At 37.3% G+C, this 11,288-nt stretch overlaps 2 protein-coding genes across 2 annotated transcripts in view; both read right to left on the reverse strand.

Annotated features, from left to right (window-relative positions):
- The window catches only part of LMO7 (LIM domain 7), a 249,361-nt gene extending 241,547 nt beyond the window's left edge, over positions 1 to 7,814 (reverse strand). Inside the window, exons 1-2 of the mRNA XM_011972003.1 lie at positions 7,640 to 7,814; positions 6,189 to 6,238 (exon numbers count right to left, since the gene is read on the reverse strand). Of these exons, the coding sequence (XP_011827393.1) occupies positions 6,189 to 6,238; positions 7,640 to 7,814 (225 nt within the window). The remainder of the gene's footprint in view (positions 1 to 6,188; positions 6,239 to 7,639) is intronic.
- Positions 7,815 to 8,713: 899 nt separating this feature from the next.
- LOC105533542 (UPF0364 protein C6orf211 homolog) lies at positions 8,714 to 10,667 on the reverse strand. The gene has a single exon (XM_011972026.1). It carries the CDS (start codon positions 10,665 to 10,667, stop codon positions 9,702 to 9,704), a length of 966 nt encoding a protein of 321 aa, XP_011827416.1. The 3' UTR covers positions 8,714 to 9,701.
- Positions 10,668 to 11,288: the final 621 nt, after the last annotated feature.

The following is an 11,288-nucleotide window of genomic DNA, read 5'->3' on the forward strand; positions in this document are numbered from 1 at the left end:
ATTCAGGCCTCTTCCTTCTCAGAATTCAAAAAGCTTAGCAGATCCTCCTGAGCGAGGTGAGACATATCTTCATTATGCAATCATAGCCCCTTTCACAAGGTATTATATCGCCTCTTTTCCTCATTGAACCATAAGCAATTTAAGAGTACCTGGCTTGGTGCCTGACATATATCTAGTATTCAACAACTGTTTATTATCTGGAATGTGTATATGTAAAACCTATAACTTAATGTACAGAATAATGCATTGATAACAGCAGAATAGAAAATATCATTGCTTAGTGCCACTGATACAAGAATTTCCTTACAGCAGGGCCTCTCAACAGAAAGACAATTGACAATCTGGGTCAGATAATTCTTTGTTATGGGGATTGTCCTGTGCATCTTGGAGGTTTAGCAGGACCCCTGGCCCCTACCCACTAGACACCAGCAGTATCCCTGTAGAAGTGATAACCAAAAATGTTTCCAGACACTGCCCAATGTCCCCTGGGGGCAAATCAGCCCCCCGTTGAGGACAACTATTCTACACAGAGAAACTGGCTTTGTCAGGAAATGCTTTTCTACAATAAAAGTGAACCTTAGGCCCAAGTTTCTTGCAGCAAGTGGTGGAGTAGTGGGAGAGAGGAGTTAGGATGAATTGGGCAGAAAAAGGCTACTCTGTGTTGTAAAGGAAGAAGGGATGGGGCTGAATGGTGCCTGGGCAAAGATTATAAGAAGAGGTCCTGTTGGCTGGAAATAATTGAAAGAGGAAACAGATACAGTGAGAATTCTTCTAATAAAATAACTGAGTTTTGTACTGTGATTGGTTATGATTCAAAAAGGTGCCTACCCTTATAAGTTCAGAAATAACCAACATATGGATTTTGTGTGTATTTCTCATGCTTATATGACAGCTTAGTTATTAACACAAAGAAAGACTCCTAGAAGGTAGATTAAACATATATTTAGTAATAATTATACTTATCCCATCTCTACCCCATTTGTACCCACAAAAAATACATCTTCAGTGTCAGTAATAAGAAGATGTGATGTTGTCAGTACTTACGTAATGATATTCAGACAGGAAGGTTCAATTTTATATTTGGATATCAAAGCCAGAGAACAAAGAAGCCAAAATGTTACAGATAATGATTAAGAAATGAACATAAGAGGGAAAACATGTATGCACCAGAAAGCAAAAGGAGAAAGACAAAGTGAATCCCATACGAGAACACTCCTCCAAAAAGAAGACAAACCTCCAGGAAGTTTCCAGTGCAGCTTTAGGATGATGAATCCTACAGTGGATGAAGGCAAGCATCATAAATTTGTCTTCTGAAGCTACTGGATTGTTAACTGAGAAGGGATAGATGAGAAGCCCTTGAGTTCTTATCGACCTTCGTCTCATGTACACAGACATCTCATTAAGAGATCAACTGAGATGGTAACTTTCAAAACATGGGACCAACCCCATAATTTGAAAAGCAGTTGGTTGCTTTCTTCCTACTATAAAGGTCTTAAGGGTTTTTTGTTTTTTGTTTTTTTGAGGTTTCTTTCTTTTTTTTTTTTTTTTTAACAAGTAGAGGGGTTTCCTGTCATTGAACTAAAATCATTTAACATAAATCCAAGACCTTTTTTAAAGGTCCCCCATTCTAGCTAGAATTGCAAAACCACATTATAATTCTCTAAGTGATAGCAGTGAGATCAAAAGGACTTACCCTAGAATTAGCTTTAAAATAAACTATTGCAGCGTCTGGGAACGAAGAAGGAGAGAATGTGTGTTTACTAAGCTTCTCTTCCTGAAGTCCATGAAATGAAAAAAAAAATAAAGTCTGTGTTTTCCCTAGAAGGATATCTTTAGTAGGGATAATCAAAGATAAAAATAGTCAAGTCCAGTTTTCCCTAAAATACATTTGTGTGTGTGTGTGTGTGTGTGTGTGTGTGTTTATGTTTTGGTAAAGAATTTCTACCTGATCTCTCATTAACTTTATTTGATAAGATAAATAACCTTACTATCAGTTCAAATTGTTTTGTTAAAAAGGCAGGGGAAAATATTTAAGCGCAGTATGCACTATATGATTAATACAGATGCTCCTCAACTTATGATGGGGTTACATCTGATAAACCCATTATAAGTTGAAAATATTGTGAAATATTTAACCTACCAAACATTATAGCTTAGTCTAGTTTCCTTAAACATCCTCACAACAAGTACATTAGCCTACATTTGGGCAAAATCATCTAATGTAAAGCCTATTTTATAACAAGTTGTTGAATATCTTATGTAATTTATTGACTACTGTACTGAAAGTGAAAGAATGGTTGTATGGATACTCTTAAGTACGGTTTTGGCTAAATGTGTATCTCTTTTGCATCATCGTAGTCAAAAAATCGTAAGTTGGGGACCATCTGTACTTTAGAATTGTAATTGCAATTCTTGTTTACATTCTGAAATTGGACTCAGAAATGAAACAACCCATACATTAGAGGAAATTTATACTTCCTATAAAATTTTTAACTACAATTTTTATAATAACCCCTTCATTCCCCTATTCTATTACTACTAGGTGGATAGCAGTAATATTTTAGCTTCAAAAAGGAAAGGGTAGTACCTATGGTCAACAGTAATGTATTGTACACTTAAAAATATATTGGCTGAATGTGGTGGCTCATGCCTGTAATCCCAGCACTTTGAGAGGCTGAGGTGGGTGGATTGCTTGAGCTCAGGAGTTTGAGACCAGCCCAGGCAACATGGTGAAACATGATCTCTACAAACAATACAAAAATTAGCCGGGTATGGTGACGTGCAACTCTGGTCCAAGCTACTTGGGAGGCTGAGGTTAGAGAATGGGTTGAACCTGGGAGGTAGATGTCATAGTGAGCTGAGATTGTGCCACTGCACTCCAGCCTGGGTGATAGAGTGAGACCCTGTCTCAAAAAAATTGTGTGTGTGTGTGTGTGTGTTAAGAGGGTAGATGATATGGTTTGGTTGTGTCCCCACCCAAATCTCAACTTGAATTGTATCTCCCAGAATTCCCATGTGTTCTGGGAGGGACCCAGGGAGAGGTAGTTGAATCATGGGGGCCAGTCTTTCCCCTGCTATTCTCATCATGGTGAATAAGTCTCATGAGATCTGATGGGTTTATCAGGGGTTTCTGCTTTTGCTTCTTCCTCATTTTCTCTTGCTGTCACCATGTAAGGAGTACCTTTCACCTCCCGCCATGATTCTGAGGCCTCCCCAGCCATGTGGAACTATAAGTCCCATTAAACCTCTTTTTCTTCCCTGTCTCAGGCATGTCTTTATCAGTAGTGTGAAAATGGACTAATACAGTAGGTCTCATGTTTACCACAATAAAATTTTCAAAAACATTTTTTAAAGGACAGGATTAAAGACTACAGACTGACTGGCCTGGAGACAAGAGACCAAGTTGTATTCCTAGGTTTACCATTATTGTTTATCTGGGCCTCCACTGGAAGAGCACAGTGATCTTAAGTGAACCTCACCCTCAACTCTACCCAGTGTGAAGAAACCTTACAAACAGCTATGAAATGAAGTTCTCGGCTGGTCTTCACAGCTTCAGCATGACCTTGAAATCTTCATTTGTATGAAGACAGGTCTGATACTCCCTCAAGAGTTGAAAATAATTATGGGAGAAAAAGGGAAGCCTTGGAGCCAGCTCCATCAGAAGATTCCCTATGAAACAAGGTAACGGAGTTTCCCTGAACATGAAGTTCAGTTTAGAATGCACATAAGGATCATGAACACCACCACATGATCTCTGAGGTAAACCATCACAGTCTCTCCCAAGCTCTTGGACTAGGAATGTTCTATCCATCACTATACTATAAATCTCTCTGGTCTCTGTGGACAGAAATAAACCAGTGAGGCCAAACTACTCCAAACTCATGTAACTGAAATTCCACAAAAAACGAATCCGTGACCCTAGGGTTTTCTCTGGACAGAGGGAGAAGACATCTATCTACAGCTTCATTTCTGCTTACTGAGAAAATCAACTGCAGAGGAAGCGCTGCCTAAGACTTTAATATGAATCAAAACCACACACATGCACGCGCACACACACACACACACACACATGCACACACACACACATCTTCTGCTGGACCTTTACATAGTTAAAGGGCTATCAGCTTCTGTTATTTTAAAAAGTGCTGTCATAGTCTCTATTGGACTTCTGCGGAGATAGGTCTCCGGGCATGGTCTAGATAATCAGAAGAATATCAGGAGAAAGCCAAATAATACTGCAAAAATATAAAAGGCAATTTATTGTGGAAAAGAGAAATTCTTTGCTAGACATATTTGCCTTAGAGAAATCTCTCTGTCCCTTAATATGTGTTTAGACTGTCCAATACTTGAGAATAACTGTTTGACCTCGGGAGATCTTGTGTGAATGTGTTTTATTCAAAAGGTACTCAGAGAAGACCAAAAGAAATCAGGAAGAATAAAAAAGGCCATGATTACTTCCTACTGGCTGAGAAACCTCAACACAGGTGGCATTTCTCATGCCGACCACCATCCTATATTGTTGTGCTATAAATATTCACCACTGTTCCCATCACTTCTACTACAACTCAGACTCTAGAATATGTAACCCTGTGTGGATCCTTGTGTCTAAGGGTGTTGATATGGTTTGGCTGTGTCTCCACGCAAATCCTATCTTGAATCGTAACTCCCACAATTCCCATGTGTCATAGGAGGAACCTAGTGAGAGGTAACTGAATCATGGGAGTGGGTCTCTCTCATGCTGTTCCCATGATAGTAAGTCTCACAAGATATGATGGTTTTAAAAACAGGACTTTCCCTGCACAAGCTCTCTTCTCTTGTCTGCCATGTGAGACACACCTTTCACCTTCCACCATGATGGTGAGGCCTCCTCAGCCACGTGGCACTGTAAGTCCGTTAAACCTCTTTCTTTTATAAATTACCCAGTCTCAGGTATGTCTTTATCAGCAGCTTGAAAACAGACTAATACAGGTGGGGTTTCCCTGAACATGAAGTTCTAATAAGTTCCAGAGTTAAAACAAGTCCTTCGGGTAGTGAGTAAAATATTCTTAAAGTAAGGGGGAAATTGGCCCTATGAAACATTTATGAAAGGTGTTCTCTCCTACAAATGAGAGCAGGCAGACCTTGACATACAGCAGAGAGGCTAGGGAGCTGGATAAAGCTGCAAACGGTCTGTTTTTGCCTTAGATTTTGGAAATAGTTATATTGAAAATATAGGTTTACAGTAGTGGTGAGCATTGCTGTACTCTAATCTTCTCCTGAAGTGTGGAAACCTTCAGTAAAGGTGGATACATAGCTCTACCTTATGGCACCTGGAGGGTATGCCAACGCCCAACCAGAGGCAAAGTGCTTCCTGGGAAGGATCACTGTCTGTCATAGACGAGGAGACTGAAACAGAAATTGAGAATTCAGCAGAAGCAAACCATTGAACCAGAGATGGCTGGAGATATGCACACTCTTGATAATCCATGAAGATACTGGAGGAAGACTGGGATGGTCATTCAAAGCATTCTATTTGAAAATTAAAGGAGGTGTAACTCCAAAAGGTTTACTATTTAGGAATACCCCGAAAGACACCCGGTTATTATGCATCAAAAACTGACTGTATTCTCTCACTAGTAGAACAGACTGGGAAAAACAGCATTACCCATCACGTCACCTTCCAAAGTTGCATTCCTAGTTACACCACAGATTTCAGTAATTTTTATCTCCCTATAACATTTCTAAAAACAAATCTAAATTGGTAAATTTCAGCAGCCAAAGTTTTCATTGTTTTGCAAGAAAAATTTTACTTGATGATACCTAAAATAAATTCCCAATTTAATTATTTTTTTTAAATGCTTGTTCAGGCACAGTGGCTCATGCCTGTAATCCCAGCACTTTGGGAGACTGAAGCGGGCAGATCACTTGAGGTCATGAGTTCCAAACCAGCCTGGCCAATATGGAGAAACCCCATCTCTATTAAAGTACAAAAATTTGCCTGGTGTGGTTGCATACACCTGTAATCCCAGCTACTGGGGAGGCTGAGACAGAAGAATCACTTGAGCCCGAGAGGCAGAGGTTGCAGTGAGCCGAGATCACACCACTGCACTCCACCCTGGGCAACAGAGCAAGACTCCGTATCCAAAAAAAAAAAAAAAAAATGCTTTGGCCTTTCTGATTCTGCCTTAGAAAATACAGAAAAATATTACCTTAATGAGAATAGTCCTTCCTGAATTTTGTTCAGTCCTCAAAATTATATCTGTGTAAAAAGTCATGACTAGGAAAGTTAAAAAACCACTACAGAAAAAACAATGAAAAGTAATCAACAAATATTTATTGAGCAACAACAAATATTTTACTGAGTTTCCAAAGCATGATACCATTTAGTAGAGATGCCAAAATAAATAAATGCTGGACCCCAAAAAAGTCAAACACAATTATATGCCCAATAAAAGACTAACAATATTTTAAGTTTAAATTTCAGAGACACTTAAAATTATTTTTGCTTTTCTAGTGGTTTGCAAGAATTTCATATCATTTTTTAAATAACTGCAATGTCAAATTAATCTTTCATTTTACTTTCTTCAACAAAATAATTTTATAGTAACATTTTGTGCCTGCAAAATTATTTGCCAAAGAGGTATTTTGTTCATTAAGCCCTAGTGGCCTAAGAGAAGTTTATTGAATACTAAACCAAAAAAGCAGGAGTTATTAACTTTAAGATCTGCTTTCAGTTGGTATCCTGATATATTCAGTCAACACAGTAAAACACCATAAAATTTTACTATGCATAACAAAATTATTGAAAATCAAGACCCATTAGTATGTACTATGCTTATTGCCAGATCTACTGAATATATCTAATGTCAGGTTAGGAGCGTGGTCGTAAATCAGTGTGACACCTGCCCTACGCATCCGTTTCTGGTTTGATCCCTTGAAAGGAGCTCTAGACTTATAGTTCTTAAAGTAGTTAAAGGCATCATCAGAGTAGAAACATTTTAATTATGAAGGTAGTACTTACAGACAATTACAAGATTTAGAAAAATAATGAGAAAAAACTTTTCAAAGCAAATTCCAGCAGGACTTAATAATACTGGACACACAAACCTACAGTGGCTTTGAGTAGCTCAGTTGATGTTTCTGCATGTACTCACCGCCTTGTATGTGAAAGCACCTTAGAAACTACAACATGTCTTATGCTGTTATAATATTTTCTACTACCAAGGCATATTCTACCAGTGCAAGAGATCAACAATGATTACAACATTGATAAGAGGGAGTTAAAAATTTCCAGTCTTGTTGTTACTGACAACAAAAATTCTAGCTGAAAATGCCTGGGAGGGGGATGAATACCCCATTTTCCATGATGTGACTACTATGCATTCCATGCCTGTCTCACAATATCTCATGTACCCCATACATATTTGCACCTACAAAGTACCCACAGAAGTTTTAAAAGAAAAAAGAGAAAAAACAAGAAAATGCCTGGGGATAGTCTACAAAGTTAACTTAATTTTATCTCAGTTGCAGTATTTACTTCTTGCCTTCCTACTGACCTCTTTTCCACCTACATGTGTTCCTGAAGAAAAGCCCAATGGAGATGCTCTGCCTTAGTTCTTTCAAAGTAGTAATATAAAAGTATTCAAGGAACTATTATTACCTTTTTTGCTGCAGATTCTGTCCCTGAGATACAGCCAACCCACACAGATGCAGATGTGAGCACATATCAGTTGCCCCCAAACTTCCAGAGCTCCGAGCTCTGTTCTCTGGAAGGGAATATCATAGGACATCCAACTGTAAAACGTGAAAATGTGGCATATCCTAATTTTCTTCATAGCAGTTGTAATAAAAAATTAAAATAACTTAAGACCATACCCATATATTGAACTTATTTGAACTTGTCCTATCACTGTAGCACCATATTGAAATTCATCAAAATTCAAATAGCTATAAATGAAACATGAATGGTAATAATAACTTCAGATGTTGAAATAATTGCTCAGGATGATTTAGATTCTATAAACATAGTTATCAAAAAGAAAAATAGCATTCTTTGCCCCCAAGAGTAAAAGATTCAGATAAAAATGTTTCCCTAATGAGCAGTGTGCTTGGGTATAGTATTATTACAGGAAAGATCAAAATTCCAATCATCCTTGGTAAATTGCATGTCTGCTAACTTCAGCTATTTTGGGATTTTTTAAAGTTAAACCATTTCCGAGTCACAGAAGAAATATGCACGGTTCCCCTGTGCATGGAAACAAAATGCAATCTATTCATTCCATCTTCTTATTTAAATTCTTTTGAAAATTAGGTGAATCTGATGATTCATGAAACAATCTTTGAGACTACTTTCAATATAGCTTATTGCAGTCTCAGGATGATGGTAATAATAGATACCATTTGTGACTGCTGGACTTTATGTACTTCATTTATAATTCTCATATAAAATCTATATGAGAATCTTTTTGCTTAAGGTATTAATTTGCCCAAGACCACTCAGAGTAAGTGCCAAGAATAAAACCAGGTCTCACACCAAAGTTTGAGCTCTACCCACGAAGCAATGACTTTCACATAATTGTTAGAGATCCTAATAATGTCTTTTTTTTGTACAGTCCCTATATTGTATGCCATAATCTCAGTATCATGTTCTCAATCAAGCACTGTGAGAACACTGACATTCTATATTACCAAGACCAGAAGTTTCAAAGTGAAGCAATTTTCTTTTTTTTTTTTTAGTACAACTCATTTTATTATTTTAGTGCAACAAAACATTTCCAGATTTATTTCCAATTTCAGTTTCAAAACAAAATGACCTGAAATTTTTAGTATTTAGTATCTGTGACAATGACCAATAAAATGTGTAAGAATATAAAAAATAAATTCATTCATTGTTGGTAGTACCCCAAATTCAATGTGTAAGAACCTTTTCTACCTAAAGCATTTTCCTAAAACTGCAAACTAAAAATCCATTTATTTAAAATGCTTACGTGGTAAAATAATCTCATTTGATTACGGATATCATAAATAGAATATAAAAGATATTATATTTCTTAAAATACCATTTATTTCACTGTGTTCAATTCTGGGTTTCCTAACATCTATTCTACAGATCAATCAAAATACAAAGGTGTGCAAATGAAACAAGCTATTGAAATGAAATAAAATTCAAGGAGAATAAAAGTTAGAATTAACTTATGAGGTAACTTTTATGTGAGGAAACATCACAGTTGTAAGGAATGCCTCTTTACAGAGAGTCATTAAGATGTGCATTTTCACGGAGCTATTATTTCATGAGCCCAAAATCAAGCAAAATAAAATTCCATGCTTCCTGGAATATTAAATACCATGCAGTGTACTATTTAAGAAAAGAATAGGGTTAACTAACTAAAAGCAGAACTTGCTTATTTTTTGCTTCCTAGCCAATTAAAAACACATTAAAAGCACTTGAAATGATGTATTTAACCTGAAAAAAAGTTGCTAAAATTCCAATATAAATGTAATTATCTGTAACTTGCTTAACCCATCTATCCCCAAAACAGTGTAGTGGGGCAAAATGTTAAAAAGAAAAATCATCCAGTGCATGTAGATGGGCACGGAGAAGCCAAGCTTCCCAGAGTGGGTACAGAGCCAGCCGCCAGGTGACTCAATTCACGCGCTCCTTTTCTGGGGATGAAAAGGTGCTCGTCAGATCTTTCTATGCAACTGAGAGCTCCTAAATCAAGTCAAAGGGGACCATCGTACTCAAATATTCCATACTTTCCACTGGTCCACCAGCAGGGCTCAGAGGCCATGAGCTGTTCCCCTTGCCCAGGCTTCAGACCAACCTGAATTTCAGCTTTTAATGTTCTTATGGTACAGAGGGGTGCGGGATGGAAGCCATTCAGAGCCTGATGAAATGGAACAGAAAACTCCCATTTTCTGTCACCTGTCAACTTCCTGTAATTCAAATCACCCTTGAATAAAATTAAATGTGCCTTCTGTAGTTCAGCATATAAGTCGGGAGCAACCTGAGGCATTGCACAGAACTCATGAGGCAGAGTCCAAAATATATGATCGTGGTAAACCCATTGACCCATTTTAACATACTCTTCCCAGTCAGCCCCACACTTGGACATCCACTTATGATTACCATGTTTTACCTGTTCAATTAACCAATTAAAATCATGTATAGTAGTATCAGAAACAAACCATGGAATTGTTTTTCCATAAAAATGAACCTTAGTAGCCAGTTCAGAGGACAACAAGAAGTTGGCTAATATTAAATCTGTAACAAGCTCAAACCCAGAATTATCGAGAACAATATACACTCTAGTAACAGAAACTTTTTCTCTTGTTTTCTTGCAATTGCTAAGCAATGACCAAAGATGTTCCATATCATTCAATAAAATGAAAGGTTTTAGGTCTTCCAATGAATTTAGTACATCGGTCTTCTGAGAACTACTTTCTCCACCTGAGAGAGACAGATCACACTTATTTCTCCACAGTGAAATCTGCAGAAGTTTAAAAAACTCATCTTTCAGCTGATTTTCATCTAGGTCTTCAATAGTTTTTATCAATTGTTGCAGGTAAGTACATAAAGCAATGACAGATTCCTGTGACTCATAGAAATTTTGCTCTTTTGATTCTTTAAATACATCAAAGTAATCGATTGGTGGACTCTGGATAATTGAAAGTGAAGCAATTTTCATAATGCAGCCATTTAGTGGGTAAGGTTATCAATTGGATATTTGGAAAATTATGTTTCTCTCTTAAAAAGTTATATCAGATGGGCTGGATCTCCAAACTCAATGTGAGAGGTGTGTATTTCTCCTGCCCAAGATTCACTTCCTCAGCTGGGTTTAGAAAATCACTATAAGTGTAACCCTGGGGCCAACAGCCTTAAGATTATCTGGGTGCTTGTTAGAAATGCACAACCTCTACCAGCTGAATCAGAATTTGCATTTCAACAAGATCTGGAATCTCATATCCTCATTAATGTTTGAAATGCCCTGCTACCCTACCCCAGCCTAGGTTCCTAATTATTCCATTTCTTTCCTGTTTTCTTAATTTCTCTCTGTTGGTTTTTATATTTTTTCCTCACATGAAAACATTATTTTAAAAAGTCCTCTGCTGAATCTGCACCCTCATTCCCCTCATTTCTCTTCTTTTCTCAACCAAGTGCCGTGAAGGAGGTTTCTATAATTCCTGAATCCGTATCTTCTGTTCACTTCTCACCACACTGCAGTATAGTTTAGTCACCTACCAAATATCTGACCGTTACTATGTGCCAAGGACTGTATTAGACTCTGAGGAAAAAATGGTATACAAAA

Source organism: Mandrillus leucophaeus, unplaced genomic scaffold, assembly GCF_000951045.1.
Source record: "Mandrillus leucophaeus isolate KB7577 unplaced genomic scaffold, Mleu.le_1.0 Scaffold126, whole genome shotgun sequence".
NCBI classification, from domain to species: Eukaryota; Metazoa; Chordata; class Mammalia; order Primates; family Cercopithecidae; genus Mandrillus; species Mandrillus leucophaeus.